The following is a 25,222-nucleotide window of genomic DNA, read 5'->3' as shown; positions in this document are numbered from 1 at the left end:
GGCAGTCTGGGTCAGGGCAGTGTGTTAGTATTTAGATCTAACTGTAGCCAGGCAGTATGGGTCAGGGCAGTGTGTTAGTATGTAGATCTAACTGTAGTCAGGCAGTATGGGTCAGGGCAGTGTGTTAGTATGTAGATCTAACTGTAGTCAGGCAGTATGGATCAGGGCAGTGTGTTAGTATGTAGATCTAACTGTAGTCAGGCAGTATGGGTCAGGGCAGTGTGTTAGTATGTAGATCTAACTGTAGTCAGGCAGTATGGGTCAGGGCAGTGTGTTAGTATGTAGATCTAACTGTAGTCAGGCAGTATGGGTCAGGGCAGTGTGTTAGTATGTAGATCTAACTGTAGTCAGGCAGTATGGGTCAGGGCAGTGCGTTAGTATGTAGATCTAACTGTAGTCAGGCAGTATGGGTCAGGGCAGTGTGTTAGTATGTAGATCTAACTGTAGTCAGGCAGTATGGGTCAGGGCAGTGTGCTAGTATGTAGATCTAATTGTAGTCAGGCAGTATGGGTCAGGGCAGTGTGTTAGTATGTAGATCTAACTGTAGTCAGGCAGTATGGGTCAGGGTCAGGGCAGTGTGTTAGTATGTAGATCTAACTGTAGTCAGGCAGTATGGGTCAGGGTCAGGGCAGTGTGTTAGTATGTAGATCTAACTGTAGTCAGGCAGTATGGGTCAGGGCAGTGTGTTAGTATGTAGATCTAACTGTAGTCAGGCAGTATGGGTCAGGGTCAGGGCAGTGTGTTAGTATGTAGATCTAACTGTAGTCAGGCAGTATGGGTCAGGGCAGTGCGTTAGTATGTAGATCTAACTGTAGTCAGGCAGTATGGGTCAGGGCAGTGTGTTAGTATGTAGATCTAACTGTAGTCAGGCAGTATGGGTCAGGGCAGTGTGTTAGTATGTAGATCTAACTGTAGTCAGGCAGTATGGGTCAGGGCAGTGTGTTAGTATGTAGATCTAACTGTAGTCAGGCAGTATGGGTCAGGGCAGTGTGTTAGTATGTAGATCTAACTGTAGCCAGGCAGTATGGGTCAGGGCAGTGTGTTAGTATGTAGATCTAACTGTAGTCAGGCAGTATGGGTCAGGGCAGTGTGTTAGTGTGTAGATCTAACTGTAGTCAGGCAGTATGGGTCAGGGCAGTGTGTTAGTATGTAGATCTAACTGTAGTCAGGCAGTATGGGTCAGGGCAGTGTGTTAGTATGTAGATCTAACTGTACTCAGGCAGTATGGGTCAGGGCAGTGTGTTAGTATGTAGATCTAACTGTAGCCAGGCAGTATGGGTCAGGGCAGTGTGTTAGTATGTAGATCTAACTGTAGTCAGGCAGTATGGGTCAGGGCAGTGTGTTAGTATGTAGATCTAACTGTAGTCAGGCAGTATGGGTCAGGGCAGTGTGTTAGTATGTAGATCTAACTGTAGTCAGGCAGTATGGGTCAGGGCAGTGTGTTAGTATGTAGATCTAACTGTAGTCAGGCAGTATGGGTCAGGGCAGTGTGTTAGTATGTAGATCTAACTGTAGTCAGGCAGTATGGGTCAGGGTCAGGGCAGTGTGTTAGTATGTAGATCTAACTGTAGTCAGGCAGTATGGGTCAGGGCAGTGTGTTAGTATGTAGATCTAACTGTAGTCAGGCAGTATGGGTCAGGGCAGTGTGTTAGTATGTAGATCTAACTGTAGTCAGGCAGTATGGGTCAGGGCAGTGTGTTAGTATGTAGATCTAACTGTAGTCAGGCAGTATGGGTCAGGGTCAGGGCAGTGTGTTAGTATGTAGATCTAACTGTAGCCAGGCAGTATGGGTCAGGGCAGTGTGTTAGTATGTAGATCTAACTGTAGTCAGGCAGTATGGGTCAGGGCAGTGCGTTAGTATGTAGATCTAACTGTAGTCAGGCAGTATGGGTCAGGGCAGTGTGTTAGTATGTAGATCTAACTGTAGTCAGGCAGTATGGGTCAGGGCAGTGTGTTAGTATGTAGATCTAACTGTAGTCAGGCAGTATGGGTCAGGGCAGTGTGTTAGTATGTAGATCTAACTGTAGTCAGGCAGTATGGGTCAGGGTCAGGGCAGTGTGTTAGTATGTAGATCTAACTGTAGTCAGGCAGTATGGGTCAGGGCAGTGTGTTAGTATGTAGATCTAACTGTAGTCAGGCAGTATGGGTCAGGGTCAGGGCAGTGTGTTAGTATGTAGATCTAACTGTAGTCAAGCAGTATGGGTCAGGGCAGTGTGTTAGTATGTAGATCTAACTGTAGTCAGGCAGTATGGGTCAGGGTCAGGGCAGTGTGTTAGTATGTAGATCTAACTGTAGTCAGGCAGTATGGGTCAGGGCAGTGTGTTAGTATGTAGATCTAACTGTAGTCAGGCAGTATGGGTCAGGGCAGTGTGTTAGTATGTAGATCTAACTGTAGTCAGGCAGTATGGGTCAGGGCAGTGTGTTAGTATGTAGATCTAACTGTAGTCAGGCAGTATGGGTCAGGGCAGTGTGTTAGTATGTAGATCTAACTGTAGTCAGGCAGTATGGGTCAGGGCAGTGTGTTAGTATGTAGATCTAACTGTAGTCAGGCAGTATGGGTCAGGGCAGTGTGTTAGTATGTAGATCTAACTGTAGTCAGGCAGTATGGGTCAGGGTCAGGGCAGTGTGTTAGTATGTAGATCTAACTGTAGTCAGGCAGTATGGGTCAGGGCAGTGTGTTAGTGTGTAGATCTAACTGTAGTCAGGCAGTATGGGTCAGGGCAGTGCGTTAGTATGTAGATCTAACTGTAGTCAGGCAGTATGGGTCAGGGCAGTGTGTTAGTATGTAGATCTAACTGTAGTCAGGCAGTATGGGTCAGGGCAGTGTGTTAGTATGTAGATCTAACTGTAGCCAGGCAGTATGGGTCAGGGCAGTGCGTTAGTATGTAGATCTAACTGTAGTCAGGCAGTATGGGTCAGGGCAGTGTGTTAGTATGTAGATCTAACTGTAGTCAGGCAGTATGGGTCAGGGCAGTGTGTTAGTATGTAGATCTAACTGTAGTCAGGCAGTATGGGTCAGGGTCAGGGCAGTGTGTTAGTATGTAGATCTAACTGTAGCCAGGCAGTATGGGTCAGGGCAGTGTGTTAGTATGTAGATCTAACTGTAGTCAGGCAGTATGGGTCAGGGCAGTGCGTTAGTATGTAGATCTAACTGTAGTCAGGCAGTATGGGTCAGGGCAGTGTGTTAGTATGTAGATCTAACTGTAGTCAGGCAGTATGGGTCAGGGCAGTGTGTTAGTATGTAGATCTAACTGTAGTCAGGCAGTATGGGTCAGGGCAGTGTGTTAGTATGTAGATCTAACTGTAGTCAGGCAGTATGGGTCAGGGTCAGGGCAGTGTGTTAGTATGTAGATCTAACTGTAGTCAGGCAGTATGGGTCAGGGCAGTGTGTTAGTATGTAGATCTAACTGTAGTCAGGCAGTATGGGTCAGGGTCAGGGCAGTGTGTTAGTATGTAGATCTAACTGTAGTCAAGCAGTATGGGTCAGGGCAGTGTGTTAGTATGTAGATCTAACTGTAGTCAGGCAGTATGGGTCAGGGCAGTGTGTTAGTATGTAGATCTAACTGTAGTCAGGCAGTATGGGTCAGGGCAGTGTGTTAGTATGTAGATCTAACTGTAGTCAGGCAGTATGGGTCAGGGCAGTGTGTTAGTATGTAGATCTAACTGTAGTCAGGCAGTATGGGTCAGGGCAGTGTGTTAGTATGTAGATCTAACTGTAGTCAGGCAGTATGGGTCAGGGCAGTGTGTTAGTATGTAGATCTAACTGTAGTCAGGCAGTATGGGTCAGGGCAGTGTGTTAGTATGTAGATCTAACTGTAGTCAGGCAGTATGGGTCAGGGCAGTGTGTTAGTATGTAGATCTAACTGTAGTCAGGCAGTATGGGTCAGGGTCAGGGCAGTGTGTTAGTATGTAGATCTAACTGTAGTCAGGCAGTATGGGTCAGGGCAGTGTGTTAGTGTGTAGATCTAACTGTAGTCAGGCAGTATGGGTCAGGGCAGTGCGTTAGTATGTAGATCTAACTGTAGTCAGGCAGTATGGGTCAGGGCAGTGTGTTAGTATGTAGATCTAACTGTAGTCAGGCAGTATGGGTCAGGGCAGTGTGTTAGTATGTAGATCTAACTGTAGCCAGGCAGTATGGGTCAGGGCAGTGCGTTAGTATGTAGATCTAACTGTAGTCAGGCAGTATGGGTCAGGGCAGTGTGTTAGTATGTAGATCTAACTGTAGTCAGGCAGTATGGGTCAGGGTCAGGGCAGTGTGTTAGTATGTAGATCTAACTGTAGTCAGGCAGTATGGGTCAGGGTCAGGGCAGTGTGTTAGTATGTAGATCTAACTGTAGTCAGGCAGTATGGGTCAGGGCAGTGTGTTAGTATGTAGATCTAACTGTAGACAGGCAGTATGGGTCAGGGTCAGGGCAGTGTGCTAGTATGTAGATCTAACTGTAGTCAGGCAGTATGGGTCAGGGCAGTGTGTTAGTATGTAGATCTAACTGTAGTCAGGCAGTATGGGTCAGGGCAGTGTGTTAGTATGTAGATCTAACTGTAGTCAGGCAGTATGGGTCAGGGCAGTGTGTTAGTGTGTAGATCTAACTGTAGTCAGGCAGTATGGGTCAGGGTCAGGGCAGTGTGTTAGTGTGTAGATCTAACTGTAGCCAGGCAGTATGGGTCAGGGCAGTGTGTTAGTATGTAGATCTAACTGTAGTCAGGCAGTATGGGTCAGGGCAGTGTGTTAGTATGTAGATCTAACTGTAGTCAGGCAGTATGGGTCAGGGCAGTGTGTTAGTATGTAGATCTAACTGTAGTCAGGCAGTATGGGTCAGGGCAGTGTGTTAGTATGTAGATCTAACTGTAGTCAGGCAGTATGGGTCAGGGCAGTGTGTTAGTATGTAGATCTAACTGTAGTCAGGCAGTATGGGTCAGGGTCAGGGCAGTGTGCTAGTATGTAGATCTAACTGTCGTCAGGCAGTATGGGTCAGGGCAGTGTGTTAGTATGTAGATCTAACTGTAGTCAGGCAGTATGGGTCAGGGCAGTGTGTTAGTATTTAGATCTAACTGTAGTCAGGCAGTATGGGTCAGGGCAGTGTGTTAGTATGTAGATCTAACTGTAGTCAGGCAGTATGGGTCAGGGCAGTGTGTTAGTATGTAGATCTAACTGTAGTCAGGCAGTATGGGTCAGGGCAGTGTGTTAGTATGTAGATCTAACTGTAGTCAGGCAGTATGGGTCAGGGCAGTGTGTTAGTATGTAGATCTAACTGTAGTCAGGCAGTATGGGTCAGGGCAGTGTGTTAGTATGTAGATCTAACTGTAGTCAGGCAGTATGGGTCAGGGCAGTGTGTTAGTATGTAGATCTAACTGTAGTCAGGCAGTATGGGTCAGGGCAGTGTGTTAGTATGTAGATCTAACTGTAGTCAGGCAGTATGGGTCTGTGAGTGTCTGTCTGTGACTCTCCCTCTCTCTCTGACTCAGTCTAACGCTCCCTCTCTCTCTGACTCTAGTTGTTTCAGAACTCCAGGTCGCCAGGTCGTGATGGGCGCCAGATGAGCAGGGCTAAAGTCGTCATTGCCAAACCAAGAAGTGTCCACCGCTCGCCACTAGCATCGTGCCCTGTGATTGGAGGACATCGCTACTTGCAGGGCCAATCACTGCAGCCCTCCGATACTCGCTCCAGCCGGTCTCCACGACGACACAGCCCTGCCTACAAAGGGGCGGGACTTTCCTCTGGCCACGCCTCCCCACGTCGAGCATCCATTCCAGCAGGAGCTATGGGCGTGTCCTTCTCCAAACTGACCAATCAACTACTGAGGGGGCGGTATATAGCCTCACAGACGAACGCGTCGCTTGACAACAAGGAGGTCGGCTAGGATTGACTAATGTATGGACCAATGAGACGGCTAGGCTTGACTAATGTATGGACCAATGGGACGGCTAGGATTGACTAATGTATGGACCAATGGGACGGCTAGCAGGAAATAAGACAGACAATGTAACTGAATGTTGTTGTTTTTTATGTTTGTCTGATTGGTTGCTCTGACTTGATCATGTGTCTGATTGGTTGCTCTAACCAGATCATGTGTCAGATTGGTTGCTCTGACTAGATCATGTGTCTGATTGGTTGCTCTGTCCGGATCATGTGTCTGATTGGTTGCTCTGTTCAGATCATGTGTCTGATTGGTTGCTCTGTCCGGATCATGTGTCTGATTGGTTGCTCTGTTCAGATCATGTGTCTGATTGGTTGCTCTGTTCAGATCATGTGTCTGATTGGTTGCTCTGTCCAGATCATGTGTCTGATTGGTTGCTCTGACTAGATTAATAACTTGACTGGACAAAATGTAAATGTAAATGTAAAAATTTGGATGTTTCTCTATTGTTTAAAGAATGTTATCTGAATGTTGAAAATGAGACTCAGCAATATGTTGCCTCAAGGAGAAGGATGAACAGAGAATATTGCAGATGAACATGATACAAGACGATGCAGTTACTCAGGAGATCCACTCTGATACAACGTGATAGCTGCAGGACCAAGACAGATACAACGTGATAGCTGCAGGACCAAGACAGATACAACGTGATAGCTGTAGGACCAAGACAGACTCACTCTGATACAACGTGATAGCTGCAGGACCAAGACAGACTCACTCTGATACAACGTGATAGCTGCAGGACCAAGACAGATACAACGTGATAGCTGCAGGACCAAGACAGATACAACATGATAGCTGTAGGACCAAGACAGACTCACTCTGATACAACGTGATAGCTGCAGGACCAAGACAGACTCACTCTGATACAACATGATAGCTGCAGGACCAAGACAGACTCACTCTGATACAACATGATAGCTGCAGGACCAAGACAGACTCACTCTGATACAACATGATAGCTGCAGGACCAAGACAGATACAACGTGATAGCTGCAGGACCAAGACAGATGCAACGTGATAGCTGCAGGACCAAGACAGATACAATGTGATAGCTGCAGGACCAAGACAGTCTGACTCTGATACAATGTGATAGCTGCGGACCAAGACAGATGCAACGTGATAGCTGCAGGACCAAGACAGATACAACGTGATAGCTGCAGGACCAAGACAGATACAACATGATAGCTGCGGACCAAGACAGATACAACGTGATAGCTGCAGGACCAAGACAGACTCACTCTGATACAACTTGATAGCTGCGGACCAAGACAGACTCACTCTGATACAACATGATAGCTGCAGGACCAAGACAGACTCACTCTGATACAACGTGATAGCTGCAGGACCAAGACAGACTCACTCTGATACAACATGATAGCTGCAGGACCAAGACAGATGCAACGTGATAGCTGCAGGACCAAGACAGATACAACGTGATAGCTGCAGGACCAAGACAGATACAACGTGATAGCTGCAGGACCAAGACAGATACAACGTGATAGCTGCAGGACCAAGACAGATACAACGTGATAGCTGCAGGACCAAGACAGATACAACGTGATAGCTGCAGGACCAAGACAGATACAACGTGATAGCTGCAGGACCAAGACAGACTCACTCTGATACAACGTGATAGCAGCAGGACCAAGACAGATACAACGTGATAGCTGCAGGACCAAGACAGATACAACATGATAGCTGCAGGACCAAGACAGACTCACTCTGGTACAACGTGATAGCTGCAGGACCAAGACAGACTCACTCTGATACAACGTGATAGCTGCAGGACCAAGACAGACTCACTCTGGTACAACGTGACAGCTGCAGGACCAAGACAGATACAACGTGATAGCTGCAGGACCAAGACAGATACAACGTGATAGCTGCAGGGCCAAAACAGATACAACGTGATAGCTGCAGGACCAAGACAGATACAACGTGATAGCTGCAGGACCAAAACAGATACAACATGATAGCTGCAGGACCAAGACAGAGGCCTCTCGCTTCATATTTTTAGTTTTCACAGAAGTCGTCGAGTTCTGCTGTTTACTTTTTGCATCGCTGACTCTACCTTTAACGAACCTTGTCTGGATTCTGTCTACTCTCTGTCTACTGTCTATCTACTGTCTATCTACTGTCACATGAATTGAATGTTTGCAGGACATTTTCCAGCTGGTTTTTGAATGTTTGCCAGAAAAATGTTTTAAGGTTGTTGTTTTTTTAACATGGCCTTTCCTGGCCAATGGGGCGATCTGGACGTAATCTGGACGTAATCTGGACATTTGTTGAAACCTTAAGATTTAAGGATTTATTTGAGTTTCCTCTGTTTGAGAGGGCTGTCCTCTCCAGGCCGCCGTAGTCTGACCAGCTAGGTTTACTTGGCTGGAGAGACTCTGAGTGGCCTAACGCTCACTCTGATTGGTTACTGGGACTATGAGGGCGTGAGTAACGTTTTGAAACGATGGCAGATTTTTGCCGATGTTGGACATGAACGTTGTTAAAACGTTAGGAGAATGTTATCAATAAAATGCTCTTGACTTAACGTTGTTGGTTGGTTTTTACTGTGAGGAGTTAAAGGTCAGGGGTTAGAGGTTACCTGGTCAGTGTACCAGTAGCATGTAGCTAGTAAAGTGCATTCAGAAAGTATTCGAGCCCTTGACTTTGTCCACATTTTGTTTCAGACGTATTCTAAATGGATTAAATAGTTTTTTCGCCCCTCATCTACACACAATACACCAAAATGACAAAAACAGGTTTAGAATTATTTGCAACCGTTACATTTACAGTATTCAGACCCTTTACATTTACAGTATTCAGACCCTTTACATTTACAGTATTCAGACCCTTTACATTTACAGTATTCAGACCCGTTACATTTACAGTATTCAGACCCTTTACATTTACAGTATTCAGACCCTTTACATTTACAGTATTCAGACCCTTTACATTTACAGTATTCAGACCCTTTACATTTACAGTATTCAGACCCTTTACATTTACAGTATTCAGACCCTTTACATTTACAGTATTCAGACCCTTTACATTTACAGTATTCAGACCCTTTACATTTACAGTGTTCAGACCCTTTACATTTACAGTATTCAGACCCTTTACATTTACAGTATTCAGACCCTTTGTTGAAGCAGCTTTGGCAGCGATTGTGCCTTTGAGTCTCCTTGGGTATGACGCTACCAGCTTGGCACACCTGTATTTGGGGAGTTTCTCCCATTCTTCTCTGCAGATCCTCTCAAGCTGTCAGCTTGGTTGTCAGGTTGGATGGGGAGCGTCGCTGCACAGCTTTTTTAAGGTCTCTCCAGAGATGTTCGGGCTCTGGCTGAGTCACTCAAGGACATTCAGAGACTTGTCCCGAAGCCACTCCTGCGTTGTCTTGGCTATGTGCTTAGGGTCGTTGTCCTGTCGGAAGGTGGAGCAGGTTTTCATCAAGGATGTCTCTGTACATTGCTCCGTTCAACTTTCCCTCGATCCTGACTAGTCTCCCAGTCTCTGCTGCTGAAAAACATCCCCACAGCATGATGCTGCCACCAACACCATGCTTCACTGTAGGGATGCTGCCAGGTTTCCTCCAGATGTGATGCTTGGCATTCAGGCCAACGAGTTCAATCTTGGTTTCATCAGACCAAAGAATCTTGTTTTTCATGGTCAGAGTCCTTTAGGTGCCTTTTGGCAAACCCCAACCGGGCTGTCATGTGCCTTTTACTGAGGAGTGGCTTCCGTTTGACCACTCTACCTGATTGGTGGAGTGCTGCAGGATGGTTGTCCTTCTGGAAGGTTCTCCCATCTCCACAGAGGAACTCTGGAGCTCTGTCAGAGTGACCATCGGGTTCTTGGTCACCTCCTGACCAAGGCCCCTTCTCCCTGTTTTCTCAGTTTGGCCGGGAGGCCAGCTCTAGGAAGAGTCTTGGTGGTTCCAAACAACAATGATGGAGGCCACTGTTTTCTTGATGACTTTCAATGGTGAGAAAATGTTTTGGTACCTTTCCCGAGATCTGTGCCTCGTCACAATCCTGTCTCGGAGCTCTACGGACAATTCCTTCGACCTCATGGCTTGATTTTTGCTCTGACATGAACTGTCAACTGTGGGACCTTATATAGACAGGTGTGTCCAATCATGTCCAATCAATTGAATTTACCACAGGTGGACTCCAATCAAGTTGTAGAAACCTCTCAAGGATTATCAATGGAAACAGGATGAGCTCAATTTCGAGTCTCATAGCAAAGGGTCTGAATATTTATGTAAAATCTGTTTTTGCTTTGTCATTATGGGGTATTGCTTTGTCATTATGGGGTATTGTGATGTCATTATGGGGTATTGTGATGTCATTATTGGGTATTGTGATGTCATTATAGGGTATTGTGATGTCATTATGGGGTATTGTGATGTCATTATTGGGTATTGTGATGTCATTATGGGGTATTGTGATGTCATTATGGGGTATTGTGTATAGATTGATGAGGAAAATAATTGATTTAATCCAGTTTAGAATAAGGCTGTAACGTAACAAAGTGTGGAAAAAGGGAATGGGTCAGAATACTTTCCAAATGCAGTCACTCCCAGGGTCATGCCAGTGTTAGAGGTCAGGGGTCAGATCTACCTGGTAGCCAGTATAGTCAGTCCCAGGGTCATGCCAGGGTCAGAGGTCAGGGGTCAGATCTACCTGGTAGCCAGTATAGTCAGGGTCAGAGGTCAGGAGTTAGAGGTTATATCTACCTGGTCAGTACACCAGTACCAGGTAGCCAGTATAGTCAGTCCCAGGGTCATGCCAGGGTTAGAGGTTATATCTACCTGATCAGTACACCAGTACCAGGTGGCCAGTATAGTCAGTCCCAGGGTCATGCCAGGCCAGGGCAGGTCTCCAGTAACCGGGTGTCTAAACAGGTGCATTGCGTCCTCTCTGGGCAGGTGACAGCTACTGTTGGGGATGATCTGAAAAAACAATGAGAATCACACTATAAACCTCACTACTAATTATAATACATTACTAGTATTATAATACTATTACTATTATAATACTATAATACTGATAACATTACTACTATTATAATACTATTATAATACTGAAAATAACATTACTACTATTATAATACTATTACTATTATACTATAATACTGATAATAACATTACTACTGTTATAATACTGAAAATAACATTACTACTGTTATAGTACTACTACTATTATAATACTATTACTACTGATCATAACATTACTACTATTATAATACTAGTACTACTGATAATAACATTACTACTGATAATAACATTACTACTGATAATAACATTACTACTGCTATAGTACTACTACTATTATAATACTATTACTACTGATAACATTACTACTGCTATAGTACTACTACTATTATAATACTATTACTACTGATAATAACATTACTACTATTATAATAACATTACTACTGATAATAACATTACTACTGTTATAGTACTATTACTACTGATAATAACATTACTACTGATAATAACATTACCACTGATAATAACATTACTACTGATAATAACATTACTACTGCTATAATACTATTACTACTGATAATAACATTACCACTGATAATAACATTACTACTATTATAACATTACTACTGTTATAGTACTATTACTACTGATAATAACATTACTACTGTTATAGTACTATTACTACTGATAATAACATTACTACTGATAATAACATTACTACTGATAATAACATTACTACTGATAATAACATTACTACTGTTATAGTACTATTACCACTGATAATAACATTACTACTGATAATAACATTACTACTATTATAATACTATTACTACCGATAATAACATTACTACTGATAATAACATTACTACTGATAATAACATTACTACTGATAATAACATTACTACTATTATAATAACATTACTACTGATAATAACATTACTACTGTTATAGTACTACTACTGATCATAACATTACTACTATTATAATACTACTACTACTGATAATAACATTACTACTATTATAATACTATTACTACTGATAATAACATTACTACTGATAATAACATTACTACTATTATAATACTATTACTACTGATAATAACATTACTACTATTATAATACTATTACTACTGATAATAACATTACTACTGTTATAGTACTACTACTATTATAATACTATTACTACTGACCATAACATTACTACTATTATAATACTAGTACTACTGATAATAACATTACTACTATTATAATACTATTACTACCGATAATAACATTACTACTATTATAATAACATTACTACTGATAATAACATTACTACTGTTATAGTACTACTACTGATCATAACATTACTACTATTATAATACTACTACTACTGATAATAACATTACTACTATTATAATACTATTACTACTGATAATAACATTACTACTGCTATAATAACATTACTACTGATAATAACATTACTACCGATAATAACATTACTACTGCTATAGTACTACTACTATTATAATACTATTACTGCTGATAATAACATTACTACTGTTATAGTACTACTACTATTATAATACTATTACTACTATTATAACTACTATTATAATACTATTACTACTGATAATAACATTACTATTATTATAATACTATTACCACTGATAATAACATTACTACTGTTATAGTACTACTACTATTATAATACTATTACTACTGATAATAACATTACTACTATTATAATACTATTACTACTGATAATAACATTACTACTATTATAATACTATTACTACTGATAATAACATTACTACTGTTATAGTACTACTACTATTATAATACTATTACTACTGATCATACCATTACTACTATTATAATACTAGTACTACTGATAATAACATTACTACTGATAATAACATTACTACTGTTATAGTACTACTACTATTATAATACTATTACTACTGATAACATTACTACTGCTATAGTACTACTACTATTATAATACTATTACTACTGATAATAACATTACTACTGATAATAACATTACTACTGATAATAACATTACTACTGCTATAGTACTACTACTATTATAATACTATTACTACTGATAACATTACTACTGCTATAGTACTACTACTATTATAATACTATTACTACTGATAATAACATTACTAATATTATAATAACATTACTACTGATAATAACATTACTACTGATCATAACATTACCACTGATAATAACATTACTACTATTATAATACTATTACTACTATTATAATACTATTACTACTGATAATAACATTACTACTGATAATAACATTACTACTATTATAATACTATTACTACTGATAATAACATTACTACTGATAATAACATTACTACTATTATAATACTATTACTACTGATAATAACATTACTACTGATAATAACACTACTACTGATAATAACATTACTACTGATAATAACATTACTACTGATAATAACATTACTACTATTATAATACTATTACTACTGCTATAATAACATTACTACTATTATAATAACATTACTACTATTATAATACTATTACTACTGCTATAATAACATTACTACTATTATAATAACATTACTACTATTATAATAACATTACTACTGATAATAACACTACTACTGATAATAACATTACTACTGATAATAACATTACTACTGATAATAACATTACTACTGATAATAACATTACTACTGATAATAACATTACTACTGATAATAACATTACTACTGATAATAACATTACTACTATTATAATACTATTACTACTGATAATAACATTACTACTGATAATAACATTACTACTGATAATAACATTACTACTGATAATAACATTACTACTGATAATAACATTACTACTGATAATAACATTACTACTATTTTAATACTATTACTACTGATAATAACATTACTACTGTTGTAGTACTACTACTATTATAATACTATTACTACTGATAACATTACTACTGCTATAGTACTACTACTATTATAATACTATTACTACTGATAATAACATTACTACTGATAATAACATTACTACTGATAATAACATTACTACTGCTATAGTACTACTACTATTATAATACTATTACTACTGATAATAACATTACTACTGTTATAGTACTACTACTATTATAATACTATTACTACTGATAATAACATTACTAATATTATAATAACATTACTACTGATAATAACATTACTACTGATCATAACATTACTACTGATAATAACATTACTACTATTATAATACTATTACTACTATTATAATACTATTACTACTGATAATAACATTACTACTGATAATAACATTACTACTATTATAATACTATTACTACTGATAATAACATTACTACTGATAATAACATTACTACTATTATAATACTATTACTACTGATAATAACATTACTACTGATAATAACACTACTACTGATAATAACATTACTACTGATAATAACATTACTACTGATAATAACATTACTACTATTATAATACTATTACTACTGCTATAATAACATTACTACTATTATAATAACATTACTACTATTATAATACTATTACTACTGCTATAATAACATTACTACTATTATAATAACATTAGTACTATTATAATAACATTACTACTGATAATAACACTACTACTGATAATAACATTACTACTGATAATAACATTACTACTGATAATAGCATTACTACTGATAATAACATTCCTACTGATAATAACATTACTACTGATAATAACATTACTACTGATAATAACATTACTACTATTATAATACTATTACTACTGATAATAACATTACTACTGATAATAACATTACTACTGATAATAACATTACTACTGATAATAACATTACTACTGTTATAGTACTACTACTGTTATAATACTATTACTACTGATAATAACATTACTACTGATAATAACATTACTACTGATAATAACATTACTACTGCTATAGTACTACTACTATTATAATACTATTACTACTGATAACATTACTACTATTATAATACTAGTACTACTGATAATAACATTACTACTGATAATAACATTACTACTGCTATAGTACTACTACTACTATAATACTATTACTACTGATAATAACATTACTACTGATAATAACATTACTACTATTATAACATTACTACTGTTATAGTACTATTACTACTGATAATAACATTACTACTGATAATAACATTACTACTGTTATAGTACTATTACCACTGATAATAACATTACTACTGATAATAACATTACTACTGATAATAACATTACTATTGTTATAGTACTATTACCACTGATAATAACATTACTACTGATAATAACATTACTACTGATAATAACATTGCTACTGATAATAACATTACTACTGATAATAACATTACTACTATTATAATACTATTACTACTGATAATAACATTACTACTAATAATAACATTACTACTATTATAATACTATTACTACTGATAATAACATTACTACTGCTATAATAACATTACTACTGATAATAACATTACTACTGATAATAACATTACTACTGCTATAGTACTACTACTATTATAATACTATTACTACTGATAATAACATTACTACTGATCATAACATTACTACTATTATAATACTAGTACTACTGATAATAACATTACTACTGATAATAACATTACTACTGTTATAGTACTACTACTATTATAATACTATTACTACTGATAATACTATTACTACTATTATAATACTATTACTACTGATAATAACATTACTACTATTATAATACTATTACTACTGATAATAACATTACTACTGTTATAGTACTACTACTATTATAATACTATTACTACTGATAATAACATTACTACTGATAATACTATTACTACTGATAATAACATTACTACTGATAATAACATTACTACTGATAATAACATTACTACTGCTATAGTACTACTACTATTATAATACTATTACTACTGATAACATTACTACTGCTATAGTACTACTACTATTATAATACTATTACTACTGATAATAACATTACTACTATTATAATAACATTACTACTGATAATAACATTACTACTGTTATAGTACTATTACTACTGATAATTACATTACTACTGATAATAACATTACTACTGATAATAACATTACTACTGCTATAGTACTACTACTATTATAATACTATTACTACTGATAACATTACTACTGCTATAGCACTACTACTACTATAATACTATTACTACTGATAATAACATTACTACTGATAATAACATTACTACTGTTATAGTACTATTACTACTGATAATAACATTACTACTGATAATAACATTACTACTGATAATAACATTACTACTGATAATAACATTACTACTGTTATAGTACTACTACCACTGATAATAACATTACTACTGATAATAACATTGCTACTGATAATAACATTACTACTGATAATAACATTACTACTATTATAATACTATTACTACCGATAATAACATTACTACTATTATAATAACATTACTACTGATAATAACATTACTACTGATAATAACATTACTACTGCTATAGTACTACTACTATTATAATACTATTACTACTGATAATAACATTACTACTGATAATAACATTACTACTATTATAACATTACTACTGTTATAGTACTATTACTACTGATAATAACATTACTACTGTTATAGTACTATTACTACTGATAATAACATTACTACTGATAATAACATTACTACTGATAATAACATTACTACTGTTATAGTACTATTACCACTGATAATAACATTACTACTGATAATAACATTACTACTGATAATAACATTGCTACTGATAATAACATTACTACTGATAATAACATTACTACTATTATCATACTATTACTACCGATAATAACATTACTACTATTATAATAACATTACTACTGATAATAACATTACTACTGATAATAACATTACTACTATTATAATAACATTACTACTGATAATAACATTACTACTGTTATAGTACTACTACTGATCATAACATTACTACTATTATAATACTATTACTACTGATAATAACATTACTACTGCTATAATAACATTACTACTGATAATAACATTACTACTGATAATAACATTACTACTGCTATAGTACTACTACTATTATAATACTATTACTGCTGATAATAACATTACTACTGTTATAGTACTACTACTATTATAATACTATTACTACTATTATAACTACTATTTTAATACTATTACTACTGATAATAACATTACTATTATTATAATACTATTACTACTGATAATAACATTACTACTGTTATAGTACTACTACTATTATAATACTATTACTACTGATAATAAAATTACTACTATTATAATACTATTACTACTGATAATAACATTACTACTATTATAATACTATTACTACTGATAATAACATTACTACTGTTATAGTACTACTACTATTATAATACTATTACTACTGATCATAACATTACTACTATTATAATACTAGTACTACTGATAATAACATTACTACTGTTATAATACTATTACTACTGATAATAACATCACTACTGATAATAACATTACTACTGATAATAACATTACTACTGCTATAGTACTACTACTATTATAATACTATTACTACTGATAACATTACTACTATTATAATACTAGTACTACTGATAATAACATTACTACTGATAATAACATTACTACTGATAATAACATTACTACTGCTATAGTACTACTACTATTATAATACTATTACTACTGATAACATTACTACTGTTATAATACTATTACTACTGATAATAACATTACTACTGATAATAACATTACTACTGATAATAACATTACTACTGAAAATAACATTACTACTGATAATAACATTACTACTGTTATAATACTATTACTACTGATAATAACATTACTACTGATAATAACATTACTACTGTTATAATACTATTACTACTGATAATAACATTACTACTGATAATAACATTACTACTGATAATAACATTACTACTGATAATAACATTACTACTGCTATAGTACTACTACTATTATAATACTATTACTACTGATAACATTACTACTGTTATAATACTATTACTACTGATAATAACATTACTACTGATAATAACATTACTACTGATAATAACATTACTACTGTTATAGTACTACTACTATTATAATACTATTACTACTGATCATAACATTACTACTATTATAATACTAGTACTACTGATAATAACATTACTACTGTTATAATACTATTACTACTGATAATAACATTACTACTGATAATAACATTACTACTATTATAATACTATTACTACTGATAATAACATTACTACTGATAATAACATTACTACTGATAATAACATTACTACTGCTATAGTACTACTACTATTATAATACTATTACTACTGATAACATTACTACTGCTATAGTACTACTACTATTATAATACTATTACTACTGATAATAACATTACTACTATTATAATAACATTACTACTGATAATAACATTACTACTGTTATAGTACTATTACTACTGATAATAACATTACTACTGATAATAACATTACTACTGATAATAACATTACTACTGATGATAACATTACTACTGCTATAGTACTACTACTATTATAATACTATTACTACTGATAACAGTACTACTGCTATAGTACTACTACTACTATAATACTATTACTACTGATAATAACATTACTACTGATAATAACATTACTACTATTATAACATTACTACTGTTATAGTACTATTACTACTGATAATAACATTACTACTGATAATAACATTACTACTGTTATAGTACTATTACTACTGATAATAACATTACTACTGTTATAGTACTATTACTACTGATAATAACATTACTACTGATAATAACATTACTACTGATAATAACATTACTACTGATAATAACATTACTACTGTTATAGTACTATTACCACTGATAATAACATTACTACTGATAATAACATTACTACTGATAATAACATTGCTACTGATAATAACATTACTACTGATAATAACATTACTACTATTATAATACTATTACAACCGATAATAACATTACTACTATTATAATAACATTACTACTGATAATAACATTACTACTGATAATAACATTGCTACCGATAATAACATTACTACTGATAATAACATTACTACTGATAATAACATTACTACTATTATAATACTATTACTACTGATAATAACATTACTACTGATAATAACATTGCTACTATTATAATAACATTACTACTGATAATAACATTACTACTGATAATAACAATACTACTGATAATAACATTACTACTGATAATAACATTACTACTATTATAATAACATTACTACTGATAATAACATTACTACTGTTATAGTACTACTACTGATCATAACATTACTACTATTATAATAATACTACTACTGATAATAACATTACTACTGATAATAACATTACTACTGCTATAGTACTACTACTATTATAATACTATTACTACTGATAATAACATTACTACTGCTATAATAACATTACTACTGATAATAACATTACTACTGATAATAACATTACTACTGCTATAATAACATTACTACTGATAATAACATTACTACTGCTATAATAACATTACTACTGATAATAACATTACTACTGATAATAACATTACTACTGCTATAGTACTACTACTATTATAATACTATTACTACTGATAATAACATTACTACTGTTATAGTACTACTACTATTATAATACTATTACTACTGATAATAACATTACTACTGTTATAGTACTACTACTATTATAATACTATTACTACTGATAATAACATTACTACTATTATAATACTATTACTACTGATAATAACATTACTACTGATAATAACATTACTACTGATAATAACATTACTACTGTTATAGTACTACTACTATTATAATACTATTACTACTGATAATAACATTACTACTGCTATAATAACATTACTACTGATAATAACATTACTACTGTTATAGTACTACTACTATTATAATACTATTACTACTGATAATAACATTACTACTGCTATAATAACATTACTACTGATAATAACATTACTACTGATAATAACATTACTACTGCTATAGTACTACTACTATTATAATACTATTACTACTGATAATAACATTACTACTGTTATAGTACTACTACTATTATAATACTATTACTACTATTATAATAGTAGTACTACTGATAATAACATTACTACTGATAATAACATTACTACTGATAATAACATTACTACTGATAATAACATTACTACTATTATAATACTATTACTACTGATAATAACATTACTACTGCTATAGTACTACTACTATTATAATACTATTACTACTGATAATAACATTACTACTGATAATAACATTACTACTGATAATAACATTGCTACTGATAATAACATTACTACTGATAATAACATTACTACTATTATAATAACATTACTACTGATAATAACATTACTACTTTTATTGTACTACTACTGATAATAACATTACTACTATTATAATAACATTACTACTGATAATAACATTACTACTGTTATAGTACTATTACTACTGATAATAACATTACTACTGATAATAACATTACTACTGATAATAACATTACTACTGCTATAGTACTACTACTATTATAATACTATTACTACTGATAACATTACTACTGCTATAGTACTACTACTACTATAATACTATTACTACTGATAATAACATTACTACTGATAATAACATTACTACTATTATAACATTACTACTGTTATAGTACTATTACTACAGATAATAACATTACTACTGATAATAACATTACTAATGTTATAGTACTATTACTACGGATAATAACATTACTACTGATAATAACATTACTACTGATAATAACATTACTACTGATAATAACATTGCTACTGATAATAACATTACTACTGATAATAACATTACTACTATTATAATACTATTACTACCGATAATAACATTACTACTATTATAATAACATTACTACTGATAATAACATTACTACTGATAATAACATTACTACTGATAATAACATTACTACTATTATAATAACATTACTACTGATAATAACATTACTACTGTTATAGTACTACTACTGATCATAACATTACTACTATTATAATACTATGACTACTATTATAATAACATTACTACTGATAATAACATTACTACTGATAATAACATTACTACTATTATAATAACATTACTACTGATAATAGCATTACTACTATTATAATACTATTACTACTGATAATAACATTACTACTGATAATAACATTACTACTGATAATAACATTACTACTATTATAATACTATTACTACTGATAATAACATTACTACTATTATAATACTATTACTACTGATAATAACATTACTACTGATAATAGCATTACTACTGCTATAGTACTACTACTATTATAATACTATTACTACTATTATAATAACACTACTACTGATAATAACATTACTACTGCTAATAACATTACTACTGATAATAACATTACTACTGCTATAGTACTACTACTATTATAATACTATTGCTACTGATAATAACATTACTACTATTATAATAACATTACTACTGATAATAACATTACTACTGTTATAGTACTACTACTATTATAATACTATTACTACTGATAATAACATTACTACTATTATAATACTAGTACTACTGATAATAACATTACTACTATTATAATACTATTACTACTGATAATAACATTACTACTGATAATAACATTACTACTGATAATAACATTACTACTGCTATAGTACTACTACTATCATAATACTATTACTACTGATAATAACATTACTACTATTATAATACTATTACTACTGATCATAACATTACTACTATTATAATACTAGTACTACTGATAATAACATTACTACTGATAATAACATTACTACTGATAATAACATTACTACTGATAATAACATTGCTACTATTATAATACTATTACTACTGATAATAACATTACTACTGCTATAGTACTACTACTATTATAATACTATTACTACTGATAACATTACTACTGCTATAGTACTACTACTATTATAATACTATTACTACTGATAATAACATTACTACTATTATAATAACATTACTACTGATAATAACATTACTACTGTTATAGTACTATTACTACTGATAATAACATTACTACTGATAATAACATTACTACTGATAATAACATTACTACTGATAATAACATTACTACTGCTATAGTACTACTACTATTATAATACTATTACTACTGATAACATTACTACTGCTATAGTACTACTACTACTATAATACTATTACTACTGATAATAACATTACTACTGATAATAACATTACTACTATTATAACATTACTACTGTTATAGTACTATTACTACTGATAATAACATTACTACTGATAATAACATTACTACTGTTATAGTACTATTACTACGGATAATAACATTACTACTGATAATAACATTACTACTGATAATAACATTACTACTGATAATAACATTGCTACTGATAATAACATTACTACTGATAATAACATTACTACTATTATAATACTATTACTACCGATAATAACATTACTACTATTATAATAACATTACTACTGATAATAACATTACTACTGATAATAACATTACTACTGATAATAACATTACTACTATTATAATAACATTACTACTGATAATAACATTACTACTGTTATAGTACTACTACTGATCATAACATTACTACTATTATAATACTATGACTACTATTATAATAACATTACTACTGATAATAACATTACTACTGATAATAACATTACTACTATTATAATAACATTACTACTGATAATAGCATTACTACTATTATAATACTATTACTACTGATAATAACATTACTACTGCTAATAACATTACTACTGATAATAACATTACTACTATTATAATAATATTACTGCTGATAATAACATTACTACTGATAATAGCATTACTACTATTATAACTACTATTATAATACTATTACTACTGATAATAACATTACTACTATTATAATACTATTACTACTGATAATAACATTACTACTGATAATAGCATTACTACTGCTATAGTACTACTACTATTATAATACTATTACTACTATTATAATAACACTACTACTGATAATAACATTACTACTGCTAATAACATTACTACTATTATAATAACATTACTACTGATAATAACATTACTACTGTTATAGTACTACTACTGATCATAACATTACTACTATTATAATACTATTACTACTGATAATAACATTACTACTATTATAATACTATTACTACTGATAATAACATTACTACTGATAATAAAGTTACTACTGCTAATAACATTACTACTGATAATAAGATTACTACTATTATAATACTATTACTACTGATAATAACATTACTACTGATAATAACGTTACTACTGCTATAGTACTACTACTATTATAATAACATTACTACTGATAATAACATTACTACTATCATAATACTATTACTACGGATAATAACATTACTACTGATAATAACATTACTACTGATAATAACATTACTACTGGTCATAACATTACTACTGATAATAACATTACTACTGGTCATAACATTACTACTGATAATAACATTACTACTGCTATAATACTATTACTACTGATAATAACATTACTACTATTATAATAACATTACTACTGATAATAACATTACTACTATTATAATGCTATTACTACTGATAATAACATTACTACTATTATAACATTACTACTATTATAATAACATTACTACTGATAATAACATTACTACTGATAATAACATTACTACTATTATAATACTATTACTACTGATAATAACATTACTACTGATAATAACATTACTACTATTATAATACTAGTACTACTGATAATAACATTACTACTGTTATAGTACTACTACTGATCATAACATTACTACTATTATAATACTATTACTACTGAAAATGACATTACTACTGATAATAACATTACTACTGATAATGACATTACTACTGATAATAACATTACTACTGATAATAACATTACTACTGATAATAACATTACTACTATTATAATACTAATTACTACTGATAATACTATTACTACTGATAATAACATTACTACTGATAATAACATTACTACTGCTATAGTACTACTACTATTATAATACTATTACTACTGATAACATTACTACTGCTATAGTACTACTACTATTATAATACTATTACTACTGATAATAACATTACTAATATTATAATAACATTACTACTGATAATAACATTACTACTGATAATAACATTACTACTATTATAATACTATTACTACTGATAATAACATTACTACTGCTATAATACTATTACTACTGATAATACCATTACTACTACTATAATACTTTTACTTTTGATAATAACTATGATAATAAAAACATTATGGGTAACTGTAATAACTATGATAATAACATTAATAACTATGATAATAACATTAACTATGATAATAACATTAATGACTATGATAATAACATTAATGACTATGATAATAACATTAATGACTATGATAATAACATTAATAACTATGATAACAACATTAATAACTATGATAATAACATTAATAACTATGATAACAACATTAATGACTATGATAATAACATTAATGACTATGATAATAACATTAATAACTATGATAACAACATTAATAACTATGATAATAACATTAATAACTATGATAATAACATTAATGCCTATGATAATAACATTAATGACTATAACATTAATAACTATGATAATGACATGAACAACTATGATAATAACATTAATAACTATGATAATAACATTAATGACAATGATAATAACATTATTACTACACATGACAATGGAAGTTGCTGTTGACTCACCTTAGAAGGGATGGCTGCCTGGTAAACTCTCTCCAAGTTACTGTAGCCTCCAATCTTGTTGAACGCTGAATGGACAGACAGACAGACAGACAGACAGACAGACAGACAGACAGACAGAGAGGGGACGCTGGTGAAGTTAGGGTGATGGTGAGAATGGTAGCGTGTGTGTGTGTGTGTGTGTGTGTGTGTGTGTGTGTGTGTGTGTGTGTGTGTGTGTGTGTGTGTGTGTGTGTGTGTGTGTGTGTGTGTACCTTACCTGTGATGGTGAGGATGATTGCTCCTATAATCATGACGAAGGTCTGCAGAGTGTCTGTATAGATGACAGCAGCCAGACCACCT

General features: G+C 32.9%; 1 protein-coding gene and 1 pseudogene across 3 annotated transcripts in view; one reads left to right on the top strand and one right to left on the bottom strand.

The window, feature by feature from the left end:
* The window catches only part of LOC135535929 (protein FAM83G-like), a 54,069-nt pseudogene extending 45,609 nt beyond the window's left edge, over positions 1-8,460 (top strand).
* slc5a10 (solute carrier family 5 member 10) overlaps positions 1-25,222 on the bottom strand; it is a 111,754-nt gene that overhangs the window by 66,047 nt on the left and 20,485 nt on the right. For all 3 annotated transcript variants that reach the window (XM_064962332.1, XM_064962331.1, XM_064962333.1), the window contains 3 exons: positions 25,140-25,220; positions 24,884-24,948; positions 10,723-10,863 (listed from right to left, as the gene is read on the bottom strand). In XM_064962332.1, the coding sequence (XP_064818404.1) occupies positions 10,723-10,863; positions 24,884-24,948; positions 25,140-25,220 (287 nt within the window). The remainder of the gene's footprint in view (positions 1-10,722; positions 10,864-24,883; positions 24,949-25,139; positions 25,221-25,222) is intronic.

The sequence above is a fragment of the Oncorhynchus masou genome, unplaced genomic scaffold (genome assembly GCF_036934945.1).
Source record: "Oncorhynchus masou masou isolate Uvic2021 unplaced genomic scaffold, UVic_Omas_1.1 unplaced_scaffold_532, whole genome shotgun sequence".
Lineage (NCBI taxonomy): Eukaryota > Metazoa > Chordata > Actinopteri > Salmoniformes > Salmonidae > Oncorhynchus > Oncorhynchus masou.
This window is presented reverse-complemented; position numbering and strand designations above follow the sequence as displayed.